A 24,003-nucleotide genomic window follows, 5' to 3' on the forward strand; every position below is an offset into this window, starting at 1 on the left:
TACCAAATAAACGATGAGCCAAGTCTGTCCATATATCGCCAAGCTCATGTTGCGTGAATTCTGTAAAAAAACAACTACCAAGCTTTACATACTTGCCAACTTTCCCGATTTAGTCGGGAATTTCCCGAATCCAGACTCCCTGCCCCGTCTCCCGATCGTATAGATAAAGCATAGTGTATTCTCCCGATTTTGGAGAATATGTCTTGATAACCCCGTATGGAGCCCCTATTCATCTTGTTAGATTCACTTAGGCCTATGACAGGTAACGCTTGCTGGCTGGTGAAAGACATATGTGTGGGGCATTGGTCAGTTAGCTGACCTGCTCACAGACAGTAACGAAATTTTGACACTTCACTGACTGCAAGGGTGTTAATACCCCGATAAATAAACAATTAATTGAAACCAATTAAGCTGAGGACGCGTAGTGATGGTTTTGTAGCAGATCAGTCATGGTTGATTAAACGCTTGTTAATGGCTTCGTATACTGCCTTTGATGTCAAGCGCATAAACGACTTCTACTTGACAGTATATCTCAGACAGAAAAAGTGAAAACAACACTGGCAATGTTATCAACGGAGTATCAAATTTGACAGATTACTTATTGAAATGTTAACTACATTTAAACATTGGCTGATCTTTAGATAATTAGCACAAGTAAATAAATTCACAATAACGACCATATAGACCGAAGGCCTGGTTGCCGGTAGGTAACGTCGTTTCAATCACCGTATCATCAGCATACTTAGTGTCAATTAGCAGAGACTTATTTTGGCAGAAACTTTCCCAATTCACATTTTGAAAGACAAAAACATGTCCACAAATACTCACTTTCTTAAACTAAATACTGTCATGTTAAAACTTTGAATTTAAGTATCAGTCCCCACCTACAAAGTACTGAGTTGTAAGCCTATAGTGATTACAACTGCTGGTACAGCCCTTTTTATTTTTTTTTTGTATTATTGTCTTTGTTGTAATCCAAAGGAAACATTTGAAATTTCATTCAGATATTATATTGTACTTTAGATATTTATCGTGACATTTTAAGTATTTTCTTTTGAAGTTTACTGCTGGAGAGAAAGCTTTATAGAAAGTGATATCATTGTGATAATTTGCATTTAATTGACCGACATCTATCTTACAACATAATTTTCATAACATATCTAAGTAAATACTTTTATTTAGAGTGAACAGTGAGTTAAATAATTTCCAGAAATAATTAAAAATGATGTAATTTTGCAGCTATTTTTTTGTAACTTGTTGCTTATATAATTATCTTTCCAAACTTGAATAAAAAAGATCATTGGGCAAGCTTGAAATAAACTTTTCCCCCCTTTTTTTCAGTGAGGGAAGGAAGCTTAAGTGATCATGCAAGGAATTTATTTTCCAATAGCAAATTATCTCCCCTTAGTTTTTGTTTGCTAAATGTGTCGCGCGTGAAATGTGTTTTCCGGTCAAAAATGTCGCTGACGCACTTTCTCCCCCATGAGAATTTTAAAAAGTTGGCAAGTATGGCTTTAATATGTGTAATACTCTTTCCCCCTTTATATAGATTTGTGATATACAATCTTTTATATCCAGAAACACAAAGATTTGGACAGTGATGGTGTATCTGACTCTGAGAGTGAGGAAGAGGAAGTAAAACAGAAAAAACCTAAAAATGAGAAGAAAACTCCAGTAAAGAGAGCGGGGAAGAACGTCTCATCTAAAGTTAGTAATAAATAAGGTAGTGGAGGGGACAAGGGGGATAACTCAGACCAGGAAACCAAACCGTAACATCATCACCTGATGATGGGGATCATGTTTATATATATAAAACAGAGCATATTGTACAGTGAATTCTGAGGGGAAAAAAACAACAACAAGCTTTTAGTTCATTATATGCTTCAACAGAAATCTATAGGCAGGTCAAGCAGATAATAATTATAAAATGTCTGGAATAGCTTTGTTTTCAGTCTGTTGCCTGGGTGCTGTCATTTTAAAATCTATACTTGTTATTAAATATGTTCCTTGTGATACTTAAAATATCAACCAAAAGAAAGGCAACAAAATCCAGGTTGGTATATTGGATTACTTTTGATATCTAGCATATAATTGGTTCCATTTCAACACATTTTTAGCTCACCTGGACTGAAGGTCCGGTGAGCTTATGCCATGGTGCGGCGTCTGGCGTCCGTCATCTACGTCGTCTGTCGTCGTCCGTCCGTCAACATTTCCTTCAAATTGCTACTAGTCAAAAAGTTCGTATTGGATTTTGACCAAATTTGGTCAGAAACATCCTTGGCAGAAGGGTATCAGATTTTGCATAAACGGTGACTCTGACCCCCAAGGGGCCTGAGGGGCGGGGCCCAATAGGGGAAATTTAGGCAATTCCTTTAAATCGCTACTAGTCATAAAGTTATGAATGGATTTGAACCCAATTTGGTCAGAAACATCCTTTGGGGAAGCGAAACAGATTTTGCATAAATGGTGACTCTGACCCCCAAGGGGCCTGAGGGGCGGGGCCCAATAGGGGAAATTTAGGCAATTCCTTTAAATCGCTACTAGTCATAAAGTTATGAATGGATTTGAACCCAATTTGGTCAGAAACATCCTTTGGGGAAGGGGAACAGATTTTGCATAAATGGTGACTCTGACCCCCAAGGGGCCAAAGGGGCGGGGCCTAATGTGGAAATAGAGGTACAGTGGAACCTCTATAAACCGAACATGCATGGGACATGACTATTTGTTCGGTTTATAGAGGGTTCGGTTTGGAGAAGTTGATCGAAAAATGACCGGTCAAATTCCGGATATAATTGGTTGGACGATGTTTTATTAGAATGCACCCGATTACAAAACGGCACGTACATACTTAGACAATTTGGATTGTCTGAATAATATGCATATTATGAAAGTTAATCAATGTATATATTGCAGAATATATAAGAAAGGCAAATGACTATAACAATAGTTTTAAACAGTATTTTCACATGTACAACTACACTTTACGATCGGCCTACATTTTGTTACATCCGGTGAAGCCTCGTCATGTGGATGGGGCCAATAGTCCGATACAGAATATTTTACACATCAAATAATATTAAAGGGTGTGAAGATGTTTTGTTTCAATATCAATTACAATTGATCAGATGATACTGGTCGTATTTCCGACATCGCTGTTTTCTAAAAAAAACATCACGGGCTTCTTTACGAAAACAACCCCTTTTGGGCCTCATTTAAATTAAATGCGAAACTCAGGCTTCTAGCTCTACTTGCATTGAGAAGATAAACGAACCGACGCGCTTCAATGAAGTGTGGCATTGTTTCATAATTGTCGTGTTGATTATACACCAGGCCTTCCGTCATAATGCCCCCTTGGGGTATATATTGGATACCTGTACAAATCACCTACGTAGGTCCCGAGACAATAAGGCTTCACACAATACCCGTCACAGTTGTTGTTTCACGGTTGACTGGCCTGACCTCGTGTCATAATCGCCCAGGTAAGGCCGGTTTTCAGAAGTAATTTTTGGTATATTTTAACAGGAACCGGACACAAAATCAGTCCGGTGTTCGGAATTCAGAGGGATCGGTATTTGGAAGTTTTTTAATACTATAATAAAGAAGGACCAATTCCGTACAATGACAATTCGTTCGGTATTCAGAGGTGTTCGGTTTTTAGAAGGTTCGGTTTTCGGAAGTTGCACTGTAATTCCTTTAAATCGCTACTAGTCATAAAGTTATGAATGGATTTGAACCCAATTTGGTCAGAAACATCATTGGGGGAAGGGGAACTGATTTTGCATTAATGGTGACTCTGACCCCCGAGGGGCCAAAGGGGCAGGGGGCCCCATAGGGGAAATAGAGGTAATTCCTTTAAATCGCTACTAGTCATAAAGTTATGAATGGATTTGAACCCAATTTGGTCAGAAATATAATTGGGGGAAGGGGAACAGATTTTGCATAAATGGTGACTCTGACCCCTGAGGGGCCAAAGGGGCGGGGCCCCATAGGGGAAATAGAGGTAATTCCCTTAAATCGCTACTATAGTCATAAAGTTATGAATGGATTTGAACCCAGTTTAGTCAGAAACATCATTGGGGGAAGGGGAACAGATTTTACATAAATGGTGACACTGACCCCTGGGGGGCCAAATGGGTGGGGCCCCATAGGGGAAATAGAGGTAATTCCTTTAAATCGCTACCAGTCATAAAGTTATGAATGGATGTTCTAAAAACAATTCTTGAGGTCTTTCAGACCCTTAGAGAGTCTGGACTTCGTTATTTCTTTCAAGCAGTTGGGATCCCCACACCATAACCATATACAGTCAAACCTGCTCTAACGACCCCCTGTATATAACGACTGCCGGTCTATAACGACCGGTTTTAAGATTCCCCGTGAGATTTTACTATATAACGACCCTCTGTATAGCGACTACCTGTCTAGTGTGGCTAACGACCAGTGATTTCGGAACGGTGGTCGCTAATTTGTTTTCTATAGCGACCGATTTCTGTCAGCCATCTTCTGCTCTCGGCAGTCATCCCTCATAAAATCCCCGGAAAATTCAGACACATTGACCCTGGCTTCATTATACAAACAAAGGACCACCACAACCCTGGCCTGAGTATATAAACAAAAGACCCCTACCACCTGTTAGCCTATAATTACTGTAGCTGCCCTGGCCTGGGGCTCGGTAAGAGAGAAGTCGGGTCACCATGCGTGTCGGTATTACATTACAACTGTGCACAGGTGGCTTCATTTGACACGGTCAGTTAATTTTGTGATTACAACTAGGATACATCACTTCAATAACAAACACTGGTCATATCTGTCAACAAGATTTACTCACATGAAAGCCAATAATGCCTTTCTTAATCGTAGCTGTCGGTACTAGCGTTTGTACTGCCGCCATCTTTAATAAGTCAATACTAATAAAAAGTCGTAAACTGACAAATATCCAGATTTCAATTTGGGTCAGAAAAAAAAATATTTTGGTTTTAAGAAGTAAGACTATAACACAAAATAATAAGTAGTAACACAAATATAATTAATTTATTAATTATTGTGTATTCTTTTTCTTTATGAAAGAAAGGGAGATAATTTGATAGATACATATAGCATTATTTCAGAACAAAATATTTAAAAAATATTATCCATAAGACCATTTTGAGTTATATTTTGTGTTTAGGTCCACAAATCATTAAATATTAAACCCTTCAGATTTGTAAAGTTTATGCATTTATTTAACTTCTGACTGGTCTTCTGAATGCCCTGTTCAATGACAATTTATTTATGGCAGGTTTAAGTAAATTGGTTGGTGCAATAATTTTGACCTGTCTATAAAGGCAACCTGTCTATAGTGACCGTTTTTCTGCCTCCCCTTGGGCGGTCGCTATAGACAGGTTTGACTGTATAGCATTCTTTGAGATTGACAAATAAAACGATTTGAACATGAACATTATTTTGACATTTGGTCTAATCCAACCAGGTGAGCGATACAGGCCCCATGGGCCTCTTGTTTATTTTGTGATAAAAAATGTGTTATGTATAATAACTCTTTTTCCCCTTTATATAGATTTGTGATACAATCTTTTATATCCAGAAACACAAAGATGTGGACAGTGATTGTGAATCTGACTCTGAGAGTGAGGAAGAGGAAGTAAAACAGAAAAAACCTAAAAATGAGAAGAAAACTCCCGTAAAGAGAGCGGGGAAGAATGTCTCATCTAAAGTAAGTAATAAATCAGGTAGTGGAGGGGACAAGGGGGATAACTCAGACCAGGAAACCAAACCGTGACATCGTCACCTGATGATGAGGATCATGTTTATTATCCCCTCGCGACGAAAGTCGGGGAGGGGATATAGCGTTCCGTTCGTACGTAATTACGTTTGTTCACTTTTTGTCAGCGCTCTTGCGACTTCATTTTTGAACGGATTCTGACCAAACTTCATATATGGGTCCAGCATGGGAATACCTCGAACAAGTTCGTGTTTCAGGGTGCCAAGGTCAAGGTCAGCGTTACTATTTATAGAAAATCTTTGTCAGCGCTCTTGCGACTTCATTTTTGAAGGGATCCTGACCAAACTTCATATATGGGTCCAGCATGGGAATACCTCGAACGAGTTCGTGTTTCAGGGTGCCAAGGTCAAGGTTAAGGTCACCGTTACTATTTATAGAAAATCTTTGTCAGCACTCTTGCGACTTCATTTCTGAACGGATCCTGACCAAACTTCATGTATGGGTCCAGCATGGGAATACCTCGAACGAGTTCGTGTTTTAGGGCGCCAAGGTCAAGGCCAATGTCACCGTTACTATTTATAGAAAATCTTTGTCAGCGCTGTAATGCGACTTCATTTTTGAACGGATCCTGACCGAACTTCATATATGGGTCAAGCATGGCAATACCTCAAACAAGTTCGTGTTTCAGGGCGCCAAGGTTAAGGTCAAGGTCACCGTTACTATTTATAGAAAATCTTTGTCAGCGTTGTTTCGACTTCATTTTTGACTGGATCCTGACCAAACTTCATATATTGGTCCAGCATGGCAATACCTCGATAGCCCATGCCTGATAATAAGCCCATCCATGTCTATTGCAGTTCAGTGCAAATGACAACTGATGTTATTTCAATGTCCTGCAATAACCCCACCCCCCATTTTGCGTCACAGTTCATGTGTTAGCACGCGAGGGGATTGGTATCGTTTGCGATGCCTTGTATATTTGTTGCAGAGCATAAATTTAAGATTTTGGAACCATATCAAGCAATGAGTCAAACCTGCCTAAAGTGAAGATATTGCCAAACATATGGTGCTGTTAGTTCTGTCAAAAGTAACCATCAAGCTTACAGGTTTTTATATATTTCAACAAAAATGTTTAAGTAGATCAATCAAAATCTGTTCTTGCTTGAAAATTCTGCCCAGTCATATAACAGCTAACTAATATACAAACTCCTTTATGGGCTGGTTGCTTAGTACCACAATAACAATTTGTAGATGACTTATGAAATGTCTGGAATAGCTTTGTTTTCAGTCTGTGGCCTGGATGCTGTCATTTTAAAATCTATACTTTTTAAATATATTCCTTGTGATACTTATAATATCAACAACAAAACTAGATTTGATCAAGATCAAAACACGGGATTTCCAACAAGAAAATGATCGCAGACATGTTCTCGTTCTGACGAACGCTTTTGTACGTTTTACCTACGATTTCTCTTCGTTTTCTCTTTGCTTCCCTTCTTTAATCAATCTTTAAAATAACGTTTTCTTTCACATACGATGAAAATAAACCGTTTTAAAAGAATTTGAATTTTTCGATTTTGTATCACTTGACCTCCGTGAATCGTGTATCTCGTAACTTGTATCGTGTAAACTGTACCTGTATCTCGTACCTTGTATCGTGGTTACTGTACTGTGAATTGTGTATCTCGTACCTTGTATCGTGTTTACTGTACTGTGAATTGTGTATTTCGTAACTTGTATCGTGTTTACAGTACTGTGAATTGTGTATCTCATACCGTGTATTGTGTAAACCGTACTGTGTATCATGTACACCGTACTATGTATCTCCTACCAAGTACCGTGTATCTCGTACCGTGTATTGTGTATACCGTACTTTGTATTGTGTATATCGTACTGTGTACCTCGTACCAAGTATCGTGTATGTCGTACCGTGTTTCGTGTGTACTGTACCATATATTGTGTATCCCACACCATGTATCGTATGTCGTGTACCCAGTAAAAATACCGTGAATCCTGTACGGTGTATCGTGCATACCTTACCGTGTATCGTGTATACCATACTGTTATCTTCGGATATTTTGTGTTTTTTTTGTTCTTTTTTTTTTTGTTTTTTTGTTTTTCATTTTTGATAATTTGACCTTTAAATGTTGCATACATCTTCAGAAGAGCATTTTCTTCTATAGATGATCAAAATACACAGTTTTTAAAAGAATGTGACATTTTCGATTTTTGGTCATTTGACCTTTGTGACCTTGAACGAAGGTCAAGGTCAATGAAAAGCAATTAAGTTTGTACCCCTTCGTCCAAGCTATCACAGTACCAAAAATCAAATCTGTATGTGTAACGATATAGGAGTAAAACGAAATTTAGTGCATTTTTAGGACAAATTTGAATTTTGGCGGGAAAACCAACATTTTTCAAAGTGCCATTTCTATGTCATTTTTTATCGTACGACCATAAAACGTGCACCGTTTGTCATGATTAATCATGCGCTTTCCGATTCATATAAAAAAATCATTAATTTTGAATTTTAAATTTTTGACCTTGATTTGACCTCATGCTTAGACCTTGACCTTGAGATATTTTTTGATAACACGTATTAGAAAAAACTTTGTGCCGACCATGATCTACAAGATGCACTGATTGTTCAGGGAATAAAACGAACAGGAAAAGAGCCTGACTCAAAAGATTTTTTTTTTTATTTTAGTTTTTTTGATAATTTGACCTTGAATGAAGGTCAAGGTCAATGAAAAATATTAATTTTTGTAGCTACTCTTACATGCTATTGTTGTGCCAAATATCAAATCTGTATGTGTATAAATGAAGGAGCTGAAAAAATTTTAGTCTTTTTTTGCCGATTTTTGAATTTTGGCGGGAAAAACTTCGAAATTTTCAAAGTGCCATATCTCCGTCATTTTTCATCCGACGATCAAAAAAAGTTCATATTTCGTCTCAGTACATCATACTCTTTCGTTTGGGATGAAAACAGTTTTCAGATTGAGAATTTTTTTTTCGATATTTTCTTTACCCCTTGGCGAGTTCATGACCTTGACATATTCTCTGATAAGATGGCATGGAGAAAAGTTAGCTCTGTCCCTGATCTACATAATACACTGAACGGGAACGAAATAGAACGATCCGTTACGAAGTTATGACCGTTCAAAAAACGTCCAAAAAATTTCTATTTATAGATCTGTGACCTTGACCGTTGAACGTATGAACATCAAATTGCACCAAGATCGACAACTTGATATTGTCTATCATGTACTAAGATATGAACGTTCTATCTGCATTCGTTTTTGAGAGATTTTGTTCACAAAAAAAGTGTTAAGAATAATAATAATAATAATAATAAGAAAAAACATAACAATAACAATATGGATTTCCATCCGAAATGGAAATCCCTAAAAAGGCAACAAAATGCAGGTTGGTATATTGGGTTACTTTCTAAATAAATGATAAATTGTTAGTGATAAAAAAATTGTTATGTATAATAACTCTTTTTCCCCTTTATATAGATTTGTGATACAATCTTTTATATCCAGAAACAAAAAGATGTGGACAGTGATTGTGAATCTGACTCTGTGAGTGAGGAAGAGGAAGTAAAACAGAAAAAACCTAAAAATGAGAAGAAAACTCCCGTAAAGAGAGTGGGGAAGAATGTCTCATCTAAAGTAAGTAATAAATCAGGTAGTGGAGGGGACAAGGGGGATAACTCAGACCAGGAAACCAAACCGTGACATCACCAGATGATGGGGATCATGTTTATATCAACAGGAATGTTTAGGTCAAGTGAATAATGATAATGAAATGGAAATGTCTGGAATAGCCTTATTTTCAGTCTGTGGCCTGGTACTTTCATTTTAAAATCTATCCTTATTGTTACATATTTTCCTTGTGATACTTATAATATCAACAAAAAAAAGGCAAAAAAGTCCAGGTTGGTATATTGTGTTATTTTTAGGTCACCTGAGACGAAGTCTCAAGTGACCTGTCCTAATCGCCTTTTGTCCGCCGTCGTCCGTCGTGCACCGTAAACAATTTACATTTTCAACTTCTTCTCAAAAACCCCTAAACCAAATTCAATGAAATTTGGCAGAAAGTTACTATGGCTGAAGGTCAACCAAAATTGTGAATTATATGGTCCCCACCCCCCAATGGCCTGAGGGGTGGGGCCAAAAAGGGTCAAATTGACTAAAACTTCAAAAATCTTCTTCTCTACTCTCAGATATGGTGGAGTCAAACACTCTTCATAGTTGGAAGGGTCTTGTGGTGCTTTACCAAAATTGTGAATTGCATGACCCTGGGGTCTCACGTTTGCCCCTGGGGAGGGGGTAAACTTTAGTATAGTTTATATAGGGAAATCACATTTTTGACTATTATTTGTTGGATTTGGATTGGAATTCATTCTTACCTGGTTAACATTGTCAGCACTAGATAACAGTTTGATGGTATACACATGTTGGCCCTGACTGACCCCCAGGGGCTGATGGGCGGGGCTAAAAAGGGTCAAATTGACTGAAATTTCAAAAATCTTATTGTCTACTCTCATATTTGGTAGAATCAAAAACTCTCCATAGATGGAAGGGTCTTAAAGTGCTTTACCAAAACTGTGAATTCAATGACCCTGGGGATCTCATGTTTGCCCCTGGGGAGGGGGTAAACTTTACTATAGTTTATATATGGAAATCACATTTTTGACCATTATTTGTTGGATTTGTATTGGAACTCATTCTAACCTGGTCAACATTAATATCAGCATGGGATTACAGTTTGATGGAATGCACATGTTGGCCCTGACTGACCCCCAGGGGCTGAGGGGCGGGGCTAAAAAGGGTCAAATTGACTGAAATTTCAAAAATCTTCTTCTCAATACCTATATAAGACGGAATCAAATACTTTTCATAAAAGGAAGGGTTTGATGGTGTTTTAATTAAATTGTGAATTTCATGACCCTGGGGTCTCACGTTTGCCCCTAGGGAGAGGGTAAACTTTGCTATAGTCTATATAGGGAATTCATATTTTTGACAATCATTTGTTTTATTTCTTTTGGAATTCATTCTGAATTTCTTAAAATTATCAGCATTGGATGACAGCTTAATGATATGCACATGTTGGCCCTGACTGACCCCCAAGGACTGATAGGTGGGGCCAAAAAGGGTCAATTGAATTAACTGAAATATTTCAAATCTCAGGTGACCGTTAAGGCCCGTTAGACCTCTTGTTTAAATAAGTGATAATTTGTTAGTGATAAAAAAAATGTGATGTATAATAACTCTTTTTCCCCTTTATATAGATTTGTGATACAATCTTTTATATCCAGAAACACAAAGATGTGGACAGTGATTGTGAATCTGACTCTGAGAGTGAGGAAGAGGAAGTAAAACAGAAAAAACCTAAAAATGAGGGGAAAACTCCAGTAAAGAGAGCGGGGAAGAATGTCTCATCTAAAGTTAGTAATAAATCAGGTAGTGGAGGGGACAAGGGGGATAACTCTGACCAGGAAACCAAACCGTAACATCATCACCTGATGATGGGGATCATGTTTATATATATTTGATGCAGATAATAGATTAAGATGTTGGCACCAATACCAAACAATGAGCCAAGTCTGTCCAGATATTGCCAAGCTCATGGTGCTGTGAGTTTTGTGGAAAAACAACCACCAAGCTTACAGTTTATTATATGCTTAAACAGAATTTTTAAGCAGGTCAATCATAATCTGTTCTTGCTTGATAATTCTGTCCAGTGATAGAACAGCTAATTAATATATCAACTCAATTGTAGGCTGGTCGCTTAGGGCTGTTCCAAGAAGACATGTATGGGAGGGGGAAAAGCACTGATAAATAATATGTGGTTGGTTGGTTCATATTAAATTCACATAATTGATTCTGTTGTTGGATGTATCAATGTGTTGTACCATTTTTACATTAAAATTGCTTCTACACAGTGTAACATTCACAAAAAGTGGATATGTGGAAGGGTGAACAACATTTTAAATCACTTCTATAGGTTGGTCCCCTAATTTCAAAGTGCCTTCCCCCGTCCCATACGTGTTTTCCTCGGAACAGCCCATAGCACATGATAACAATTTGTACATAGACTTATCAAATGTCTGGAATAGCCTTGTTTTCTGTCTGTGGCCTGGGTGCTGACTTATCAAATGTCTGAAATAGCTTTGTTTTCTGTCTTAGGCCTGGGTGCTGACTTATCAAATGTCTGGAATAGCCTTGTTTTCTGTCTGTGGCCTGGGTGCTGACTTATCAAATGTCTGGAATAGCCTTGTTTTCTGTCTGTGGCCTGGGTGCTGACTTATCAAATGTCAGGAATAGCCTTGTTTTCTGTCTGTGGCGTGGGTGCTGACTTATCAAATGTCTGGAATAGCCTTGTTTTCTGTCTGTGGCCTGGGTGCTGACTTATCAAATGTCAGGAATAGCCTTGTTTTCTGTCTGTGGCCTGGGTGCTGCCATTTTAAAATCTATCCCTGTTGTTAAATACAGTCGAATCTGTCTGAACGACCATTTCTTTTAGGCGACCCTCTGTCCTAAGCAACCATTTCTTTATTTTCACTCTATTTAGCCACCCTCTGATTACATGACCAGTGACCACAATTTGTCCCCCCTGTAATAACAATAACTCTCTAATAAATGACCAGAGGTCTCCAAAATGCCTTTCATTACCATTTCTGCCTTAATAACACCCAATCACAGTACTGTAGTTTTACTTTTTAGGTGCTGTGAAACAGCAACCTTAAGTAGTCATTGCCAAATTCCGTTAAAACAAATTCATTCAGAACTCTTTGAGGAATCAAAATGTCGCTTATTTCAAAGATAAATATCAGAGTTCAGAATGGAAAACGCTAACATCACACTAGACAATCTTGTCTCCTGCGAAGTATTTGTGATTAAGTAATATGATTCACGCTTAATGTTTGAAGACATTTGTTGAATTCAAATAGATTATAGAAAAATGGCTTAAATCGTACACAATGACCCGTTTTATCCCTGAGTATTCCGAACTATTTTCTGTCCAAATTATTATGCTTGCTTCCTGGTTTGTGCTAGGGGAGGTAACTCGTATACACTCTAGTTGATATCTGATTGTTTTTACGTTCCATACTTAAAATAAAAGTAGAATACTTCCGTTTGGTTCGTCATCTCCGAGAAATAGGCCACACACAAATGGCCGTGCTGGTTGAGTTGGTTGAAGTGATTATGAAGCGAAATCTAACGTAGCTTGTTCCCGCAACAGAGATTCTGATAGCAATAAAGCGGTTGCATGTTTTAAAACAGTGGATAGTGAAATGCTTGCATGAAGTATATAAATAACATGAACGTGCGATTCAACAAGACTCTGGAATAGATAAGGTAGGCCAATTCATCGGAAACAAATTAAATTTCGGAGACAAGTTTCTTTTCACGAAAAAAAAGCAGTAAATTGAGTATAATTTAGAAACTTAGTAACAAAAATAAACTGGGCGAGTAATTCACAGGAATCTTATATATAGGGAATTGCGATGTGGTTTATCAAGAAACATGACAGACATCACGGATTAATCGATCTAAGAATTAAACTTTATCATAGTATGCCAATTCAAGTGAGGTTTAAAAACGTAATTCTTCACTGTTCATCACAACTTTAATGCAACCACAGCCTTTTTATTGATAATAGTAAATATAATTCTTTTATATGACAGGGTAATCATCAGTAAAACATTCAGGAAGGCACTTAAAAAACAATAAAAATGTCTTTTTATTACATGCCATTTTATATCTATATAATGTTTGCTTTTCTCCTGTATTTCATTTCCTAATGCACAGCATCTATGAGTGGCCTCGACACTTTGATTAAATCTAAACTTAATATATTCTTTGTGATACTTATAATATCAACAAAAGAAAGGCATCAAAATCCAGGTTGGTATATTGGGTTACTTTCTAAATAAGTGATAAATTGTTAGTGATAAAAAATGTGTTATGTATAATAACTCTTTTTCCCCTTTATATAGATTTGTGATACAATCTTTTATATCCAGAAACACAAAGATGTGGACAGTGATTGTGAATCTGACTCTGAGAGTGAGGAAGAGGAAGTAAAACAGAAAAAACCTAAAAATGAGAAGAAAACTCCCGTAAAGAGAGCGGGGAAGAATGTCTCATCTAAAGTAAGTAATAAATCAGGTAGTGGACGGGACAAGGGGGATAACTCAGACCAGGAAACCAAACCGTGACATCACCAGATGATGGGGATCATGTTTATATCAACAGAGATGTTTAGGTCAAGTGAATAATGATAATGAAATGGAAATGTCTGGAATAGCCTTATTTTCAGTCTGTGGCCTGGTACTTTCATTTTAAAATCTATACTTATTGTTAAATATTTTCCTTGTGATACTTATAATATCAACAAAAAAAAGGCAACAAAATCCAGGTTGGTATATTGTGTTATTTTTAGGTCACCTGAGACGAAGTCTCAAGTGACCTATCCTAATCGCCTTTTGTCCGCCGTCGTCCGTCGTGCATCCGTAAACAATTTACATTTTCAACTTCTTCTCCAAAACTCCTAAACCAAATTCAATGAAATTTGGCAGAAAGTTACTATGGCTGAAGGTCAACCAAAATTGTGAATTATATGGTCCCCACCCGCCAGGGGCCTGAGGGGTGGGGCCAAAAAGGGTCAAATTGACTAAAACTTCAAAAATCTTCTTCTCTACTCTCAGATATGGTGGAGTCAAACACTCTTCATAGTTGGAAGGGTCTTGTGGTGCTTTACCAAAATTGTGAATTGCATGACCCTGGGGTCTCATGTTTGCCCCTGGGGAGGGGGTAAACTTTAGTATAGTTTATATAGGGAAATCACATTTTTGACTATTATTTGTTGGATTTGGATTGGAATTCATTCTTACCTGGTTAACATTGTCAGCATTAGATAACAGTTTGATGGTATGCATATGTTGGCCCTGACTGACCCCCAGGGGCTGATGGGCGGGGCTAAAAAGGGTCAAATTGACTGAAATTTCAAAAATCTTCTTGTCTACTCTCATATTTGGTAGAATCAAAAACTCTCCATAGATGGAAGGGTCTTAAAGTGCTTTACCAAAACTGTGAATTCAATGACCCTGGGATCTCACGTTTGCCCCTGGGGAGAGGGTAAACTTTACTATAGTTTATATATGGAAATCACATTTTTGACCATTATTTGTTGGATTTGTATTGGAACTCATTCTAACCTGGTCAACATTATCAGCATGGGATAACAGTTTGATGGAATGCACATGTTGGCCCTGACTGACCCCCAGGGGCTGAGGGGCGGGGCTAAAAAGGGTCAAATTGACTGAAATTTCAAAAATCTTCTTCTCAATACCTATATAAGATGGAATCAAATACTTTTCATAAAAGGAAGGGTTTGATGGTGTTTTAATTAGATTGTGAATTTCATGACCCTGGGGTCTCACGTTTGCCCCTTGAGAGAGGTAAACTTTGCTATAGTCTATATAGGGAATTCATATTTTTGACAATCATTTGTTTTATTTCTTTTGGAATTCATTCTGACTTTCTTAAAATTATCAGCATTGGATGACAGCTTAATGATATGCACATGTTGGCCCTGACTGACCCCAAGGACTGATAGGTGGGGCCAAAAAGGGTCAATTAAATTAACTGAAATATTTCAAATCTCAGGTGACCGTTAAGGCCCGTTAGGCCTCTTGTTTAAATAAGTGATAATTTGTTAGTAATAAAAACTTTGTGATGTATAATAACTCTTTTTCCCCTTTATATAGATTTGTGATACAATCTTTTATATCCAGAAACACAAAGATGTGGACAGTGATTGTGTATCCGACTCTGAGAGTGAGGAAGAGGAAGTAAAACAGAAAAAACCTAAAAATGAGAAGAAAACTCCCGTAAAGAGAGCAGGGAAGAATGTCTCGTCTAAAGTTAGTAATAATTCAGGTAGTGGAGGGGACAAGGGGGATAACTCAGACCAGGAAACCTAACTGTGACATCACCTGAAGTTGGGGATCATGTTTATATATTTAAAACAGAGCATATTGTACAGTGAATTCTGAGGGGAAAAACAACAACAAGCTTTTAGTTCATTATATGCGTCGATAAAATTTTTTAGGCAGGTCAAGCGAATAATAATAATTATGAAATGTCTGGAATAGCCTTATTTTCAGTCTGTGGCCTGGGTGCTGTCATTTTAAAATCTTTACTTGTTGTTGAATATATTCCTTGTGATACTTATAATATCAACAAAAGAAAGGCAACAAAATCCAGGTTGGTATATTGGGTTACTTTTTAAATCTAGCATATAATTGGTTCCATTTCAAGACATATTTTTTATTTAGTGACAAAAAATGTGTTATGTATAATAACTCTTTTTCCCCTTTATATAGATTTGTGATACAATCTTTTATATCCAGAAACACAAAGATGTGGACAGTGATTGTGAATCTGACTCTGAGAGTGAGGAAGAGGAAGTAAAACAGAAAAAACCTAAAAATGAGGGGAAAACTCCAGTAAAGAGAGCGGGGAAGAATGTCCCGTCTAATGTAAGGAATAAATCAGGTAGTGGTGTAATGATTGGTTGACTTACTGATGTGGTAGTGGTGTAACGATCGGTCGACTTACTGATGTGGTGTAACGATCGGTTGACTTACTGATGTGGTGTAGTGGTGTAACGATCGGTTGACTTACTGATGTGGTAGTGGTGTAACGATCGGTTCGACTTACTGACGTGGTGTAGTGGTGTAACGATCGGTTGACTTACTGATGTGGTGTAGTGGTGTAACGATCGGTTGACTTACTGATGTGGTAGTGGTGTAACGATCGGTTGACTTACTGATGTGGTGTAGTGGTGTAACGATCGGTTGACTTACTGATGTGGTAGTGGTGTAACGATCAGTCAACTTACTGATGTGGTGTAGTGGTGTAACGATCGGTTGACTTACTGATGTGGTAGTGGTGTAACGATCGGTTGACTTACTGATGTGGTAGTGGTGTAACGATCGGTTGACTTACTGATGTGGTAGTGGTGTAACGATCAGTCAACTTACTGATGTGGTGTAGTGGTATAACGATCGGTTGACTTACTGATGTGGTAGTGGTGTAACGATCGGTTGACTTACTGATGTGGTGTAGTGGTGTAACGATCGGTGACTTACTGATGTGGTTAGTGGTGTAACGATCGGTTGACTTACTGATGTGTTAGTGGTGTAACGATCGGTTGACTTACTGATGTGTTAGTGGTGTAACGATCGGTTGACTTACTGATGTGGTAGTGGTGTAACGATCGGTTGACTTACTGATGTGGTAGTGGTGTAACGATCGGTTGACTTACTGATGTGGTAGTGGTGTAACGATCGGTTGACTTACTGATGTGGTGTAGTGGTGTAACGATCGGTTGACTTACTGATGTGGTACTGGTGTAACGATCGGTTTGACTTACTGATGTGGTGGTAGTGGTGTAACGATCGGTTGACTTACTGATGTGGTGTAGTGGTGTAACGATCGGTTCGACTTACTGATGTGGTAGTGGTGTAGCGATCGGTTGACTTACTGACGTGGTAGTGGTAGTAACGATCGGTTCGACTTACTGATGTGGTAGTGGTGTAAACGATCGGTTGACTTACTGATGTGGTAGTGGTGTAACGATCGGTTGACTTACTGATGTGGTGTAGTGGTGAACCGATCGGTCGACTTACTGATGTGGTAGTGGTATAACGATCGGTTGACTTACTGATGTGGTAGTGGTGTAACGATCGGTTGACTTACTGATGTGGTGTAGTGGTGTAACGATCGGTTGACTTACTGATGTGGTAGTGGTATAACGATCGGTTGACTTACTGATGTGGTAGTGGTGTAACGATCGGTTGACTTACTGATGTGGTAGTGGTATAACGATCGGTTGACTTACTGATGTGGTAGTGGTATAACGATCGGTTGACTTACTGATGTGGTAGTGGTATAACGATCGGTTGGTGGTAGTGGTGTAATGATCGGTTGACTTACTGATGTGTTAGTGGTGTAACGATCGGTTGACTTACTGACGTGGTAGTGGTGTAACGATCGGTTGACTTACTGATGTGGTAGTGGTGTAACGATCGGTTGACTTACTGATGTGGTGTAGTGGTGTAACGATCGGTTGACTTACTGATGTGGTAGTGGTGTAACGATCGGTTGACTTACTGACGTGGTATTGGTGTAACGATCGGTTGACTTACTGATGTGGTGTAGTGGTATAACGATCGGTTGACTTACTGATGTGGTAGTGGTATAACGATCGGTCGACTTACTGATGTGGTGTAACGATCGGTTGACTTACTGATGTTGTGTAGTGGTGTAACGATCGGTCGACTTACTGATGTGGTAGTGGTGTAACGATCGGTCGACTTACTGATGTGGTGTAACGATCGGTTGACTTACTGATGTTGTGTAGTGGTGTAACGATCGGTCGACTTACTGATGTGGTGTAGTGGTGTAATGATCGGTTGACTTACTGATGTGGTAGTGGTGTAACGGTCGGTTGACTTACTGATGTGTTAGTGGTGTAACGGTCGGTTGACTTACTGATGTGTTAGTGGTGTAACGGTCGGTTGACTTACTGATGTGGTGTAACGATCGGTTGACTTACTGATGTGGTGTAGTGGGTATAACGATCGGTTGACTTACTGATGTGGTGTAGTGGTGTAACGATCGGTTGACTTACTGATGTGGTAGTGGTATAACGATCGGTTGGTGGTAGTGGTGTAATGATCGGTTGACTTACTGATGTGTTAGTGGTGTAACGATCGGTTGACTTACTGACGTGGTAGTGGTGTAACGATCGGTTGACTTACTGATGTGGTAGTGGTGTAACGATCGGTTGACTTACTGATGTGGTAGTGGTGTAACGATCGGTTGACTTACTGATGTGGTAGTGGTGTAACGATCGGTTGACTTACTGATGTGGTAGTGGTGTAACGATCGGTTGACTTACTGATGTGGTGTAGTGGTATAACGATCGGTTGACTTACTGATGTGGTAGTGGTGTAACGATCGGTTGGTGGTAGTGGTGTAATGATCGGTTGACTTACTGATGTGTTAGTGGTGTAACGATCGGTTGACTTACTGACGTGGTAGTGGTGTAACGATCGGTTGACTTACTGATGTGGTATTGATGTAACGATCGGTTGACTTACTGATGTGGTAGTGGTGTAACGATCGGTTGACTTACTGATGTGGTAGTGGTGTAACGATCGGTGACTTACTGATGTGGTACTGGTGTAACGATCAGTTGACTTACTGATGTGGTAGTGGTATAACAATCGGTGACTTACTGATGTGGTAGTGGTGTAACGATCGGTGACTTACTGATGTGGTAGTGGTGTAACGATCGGTTGACTTACTGATGTGTTAGTGGTGTAACGGTCGGTCAACTAACTGATGTGGTGTAGTGGTATAACGATCGGTTGACTTACTGATGTGGTAGTGGTGTAACGATCGGTTGACTTACTGATGTGGTAGTGGTGTAACGATCGGTTGACTTACTGATGTCGTAGTGGTGTAACGATCGGTTGACTTACTGATGTGGTAGTGGTGTAACGATCGGTGACTTACTGATGTGGTACTGGTGTAACGATCAGTTGACTTACTGATGTGGTAGTGGTATAACGATCGGTTGACTTACTGATGTGGTAGTGGTGTAACGATCGGTTGACTTACTGATGTGGTACTGATGTAACGATCGGTTGACTTACTGATGTGGTAGTGGTGTAACGATCGGTCGACTAACTGATGTGGTGTAGTGGTATAACGATCGGTTGACTTACTGATGTGGTAGTGATGTAACGATCGGTTGACTTACTGATGTGGTAGTGGTGTAACGATCGGTTGACTTACTGATGTGGTAGTGGTGTAACGATCGGTTGACTTACTGATGTGGTAGTGGTGTAACGATCGGTTGACTTACTGATGTGGTAGTGGTAGTAACGATCGGTTGACTTACTGATGTGTGTACTGAGTGTAACGATCGGTTGACTTACTGATGTGGTAGTGGTGTAACGATCGGTTGACTTACTGAGGTGGTACTGATGTAACGATCGGTTGACTTACTGATGTGGTAGTGGTGTAACGATCGGTTGACTTACTGATGTGGTAGTGGTATAACGATCGGTTGACTTACTGATGTGGTATTGATGTAACGATCGGTTGACTTACTGATGTGGTAGTGGTGTAACGATCGGTTGACTTACTGATGTGGTACTGGTGTAACGATCGGTTGACTTACTGATGTGGTACTGGTGTAACGATCGGTTGACTTACTGATGTGGTGTAGTGGTATAACGATCGGTTGACTTACTGATGTGGTAGTGGTGTAACGGTCGGTTGACTTACTGATGTGTTAGTGGTGTAACGATCGGTTGACTTACTGATGTGGTGTAGTGGTATAACGATCGGTCGACTTACTGATGTGGTGTAGTGGTATAACGATCGGTCGACTTACTGATGTGGTAGTGGTGTAACGATCGGTTGACTTACTGATGTGGTAGTGGTGTAACGGTCGGTTGACTTACTGATGTGTTAGTGGTGTAACGGTCGGTTGACTTACTGATGTGTTAGTGGTGTAACGGTCGGTTGACTTACTGATGTGTTAGTGGTGTAACGGTCGGTTGACTTACTGACGTGGTATTGGTGTAACGATCGGTTGACTTACTGATGTGGTAGTGGTATAACGATCGGTGACTTACTGACGTGGTATTGGTGTAACGATCGGTTGACTTACTGATGTGGTAGTGGTATAACGATCGGTTGACTTACTGATGTGGTAGTGGTGTAACGATCGGTGACTTACTGATGTGGTAGTGGTGTAACGATCGGTTGACTTACTGATGTGGTAGTGGTATAACGATCGGTTGACTTACTGATGTGGTAGTGGTGTAACGATCGGTTGACTTACTGATGTGGTGTAGTGGTGTAACGATCGGTTGACTTACTGATGTGGTAGTGGTATAACGATCGGTGACTTACTGATGTGGTAGTGGTATAACGATCGGTCGACTTACTGATGTGGTAGTGGTATAACGATCGGTGACTTACTGATGTGGTAGTGGTGTAACGATCGGTTGACTTACTGATGTGGTAGTGGTATAACGATCGGTTGACTTACTGATGTGGTAGTGGTGTAACGATCGGTTGACTTACTGATGTGGTAGTGGTGTAACGATCGGTTGACTTACTGATGTGGTGTAGTGGTATAACGATCGGTTGACTTACTGATGTGGTAGTGGTGTAACGATCGGTTGACTTACTGATGTGGTAGTGGTGTAACGATCGGTTGACTTACTGATGTGGTGTAGTGGTATAACGGTCGGTTGACTTACTGATGTGGTAGTGGTGTAACGATCGGTTGACTTACTGATGTGGTGTAGTGGTATAACGATCGGTTGACTTACTGACGTGGTAGTGGTGTAACGATCGGTTGACTTACTGATGTGGTAGTGGTGTAACGATCGGTTGACTTACTGATGTGGTATTGATGTAACGATCGGTTGACTTACTGATGTGGTAGTGGTGTAACGATCGGTTGACTTACTGATGTGGTGTAGTGGTATAACGATCGGTTGACTTACTGATGTGGTGTAGTGGTATAACGATCGGTTGACTTACTGATGTGGTGTAGTGGTGTAACGATCGGTCGACTTACTGATGTGGTGTAGTGGTGTAACGATCGGTTGACTTACTGATGTGGTAGTGGTGTAACGATCGGTTGACTTACTGATGTGGTAGTGGTGTAACGATCGGTTGACTTACTGATGTGGTGTAACGATCGGTCGACTTACTGATGTGGTGTAGTGGTGTAACGATCGGTCGACTTACTGATGTGGTGTAGTGGTATAACGATCGGTTGACTTACTGATGTGGTACTGGTGTAACGATCGGTCGACTTACTGACGTGGTGTTGGTGTAACGATCGGTCGACTTACTGATGTGGTAGTGGTGTAACGATCGGTTGACTTACTGATGTGGTACTGGTGTAACGATCGGTCGACTTACTGATGTGGTAGTGGTGTAACGATCGGTTGACTTACTGATGTGGTATAACGATCGGTTGACTTACTGATGTGGTAGTGGTGTAACGATCGGTTGACTTACTGATGTGGTGTAGTGGTGTAACGATCGGTTGACTTACTGATGTGGTAGTGGTGTAACGATCGGTGACTTACTGATGTGGTGTATTGGTGTAACGATCGGTTGACTTACTGATGTGGTATTGGTGTAACGATCGGTTGACTTACTGATGTGGTAGTGGTATAACGATCGGTGACTTACTGATGTGGTAGTGGTGTAACGATCGGTGACTTACTGACGTGGTGTAGTGGTGTAACGATCGGTTGACTTACTGATGTGGTAGTGGTGTAACGATTGGTTGACTTACTGATGTGGTAGTGGTGTAACGATCGGTTGACTTACTGATGTGGTAGTGGTATAACGATCGGTTGACTTACTGATGTGGTGTAGTGGTGTAACGATCGGTTGACTTACTGATGTGGTAGTGGTGTAACGATCGGTGACTTACTGACGTGGTGTATTGGTGTAACGATCGGTTGACTTACTGATGTGGTAGTGGTGTAACGATCGGTTGACTTACTGATGTGTTAGTGGTGTAACGGTCGGTTGACTTACTGATGTGTTAGTGGTGTAACGATCGGTTGACTTACTGATGTGTTGTGGTGTAACGATCGGTTGACTTACTGATGTCGTAGTGGTGTAACGATCGGTTGACTTACTGATGTGGTAGTGGTGTAACGATCGGTTGACTTACTGATGTGGTAGTGGTGTAACGATCGGTTGACTTACTGATGTGGTAGTGGTGTAACGATCGGTTGACTTACTGATGTGGTACTGGTGTAACGATCGGTTGACTTACTGATGTGGTAGTGGTATAACGATCGGTTGACTTACTGATGTGGTACTGATGTAACGATCGGTTGACTTACTGATGTGGTAGTGGTGTAACGATCGGTTGACTTACTGATGTGGTACTGATGTAACGATCGGTTGACTTACTGATGTGGTAGTGGTGTAACGATCGGTTGACTTACTGATGTGGTAGTGGTATAACGATCGGTTGACTTACTGATGTGGTACTGGTGTAACGATCGGTTGACTTACTGATGTGGTAGTGGTGTAACGATTGGTTGACTTACTGATGTGGTAGTGGTGTAACGATCGGTTGACTTACTGATGTGGTAGTGGTGTAACGATCGGTTGACTTACTGATGTGGTAGTGGTGTAACGATCGGTTGACTTACTGATGTGGTAGTGGTGTAACGATCGGTTGACTTACTGATGTGGTAGTGGTATAACGATCGGTCGACTTACTGATGTGGTAGTGGTGTAACGATCGGTTGACTTACTGATGTCGTAGTGGTGTAACGATCGGTTGACTTACTGATGTGGTGTAGTGGTAACGATCGGTTGACTTACTGATGTGGTAGTGGTGTAACGATCGGTTGACTTACTGATGTGGTGTAACGATCGGTCGACTTACTGATGTGGTGTAGTGGTATAACGATCGGTCGACTTACTGATGTGGTGTAGTGGTGTAACGATCGGTCGACTTACTGATGTGGTATAACGATCGGTTGACTTACTGATGTGGTAGTGGTGTAACGATCGGTGACTTACTGATGTGGTAGTGGTGTAACGATCGGTGACTTACTGACGTGGTGTAGTGGTGTAACGGTCGGTTGACTTACTGATGTGGTAGTGGTGTAACGATCGGTTGACTTACTGATGTGGTAGTGGTGTAACGATCGGTTGACTTACTGACGTGGTAGTGGTGTAACGATCGGTTGACTTACTGATGTGGTAGTGGTGTAACGGTCGGTCGACTTACTGATGTGGTAGTGGTGTAACGATCGGTTGACTTACTGATGTGGTGTAGTGGTGTAACGATCGGTTGACTTACTGATGTGGTAGTGGTGTAACGATCGGTGACTTACTGACGTGGTGTATTGGTGTAACGATCGGTTGACTTACTGATGTGGTAGTGGTATAACGATCGGTTGACTTACTGATGTGGTAGTGGTGTAACGATCGGTCGACTTACTGATGTGGTGTAGTGGTGTAACGATCGGTTGACTTACTGATGTGGTAGTGGTGTAACGATCGGTGACTTACTGATGTGGTAGTGGTATAACGATCGGTCGACTTACTGATGTGGTAGTGGTATAACGATCGGTGACTTACTGATGTGGTAGTGGTGTAACGATCGGTTGACTTACTGATGTGGTAGTGGTG

At 40.0% G+C, this 24,003-nt stretch overlaps 1 protein-coding gene across 14 annotated transcripts in view; it reads left to right on the forward strand.

Annotated features, from left to right (window-relative positions):
- Positions 1 to 24,003, forward strand: part of LOC117333624 (ABC transporter F family member 4-like) — a 52,154-nt gene that overhangs the window by 22,489 nt on the left and 5,662 nt on the right. For 2 of the 14 annotated variants that reach the window (XM_033893008.1, XM_033893011.1), the window contains exons 6-12: positions 1,579 to 1,707; positions 5,579 to 5,707; positions 9,262 to 9,390; positions 11,013 to 11,168; positions 13,725 to 13,880; positions 15,525 to 15,653; positions 16,143 to 16,271. In XM_033893008.1, the coding sequence (XP_033748899.1) occupies positions 1,579 to 1,707; positions 5,579 to 5,707; positions 9,262 to 9,390; positions 11,013 to 11,168; positions 13,725 to 13,880; positions 15,525 to 15,653; positions 16,143 to 16,271 (957 nt within the window). The remainder of the gene's footprint in view (positions 1 to 1,578; positions 1,708 to 5,578; positions 5,708 to 9,261; positions 9,391 to 11,012; positions 11,169 to 13,724; positions 13,881 to 15,524; positions 15,654 to 16,142; positions 16,272 to 24,003) is intronic. The other 12 variants (XM_033893021.1, XM_033893022.1, XM_033893009.1 and 9 more) reach the window with 11 other exon arrangements.

This window comes from Pecten maximus, chromosome 8, assembly GCF_902652985.1.
Source record: "Pecten maximus chromosome 8, xPecMax1.1, whole genome shotgun sequence".
Classification (NCBI taxonomy): domain Eukaryota; kingdom Metazoa; phylum Mollusca; class Bivalvia; order Pectinida; family Pectinidae; genus Pecten; species Pecten maximus.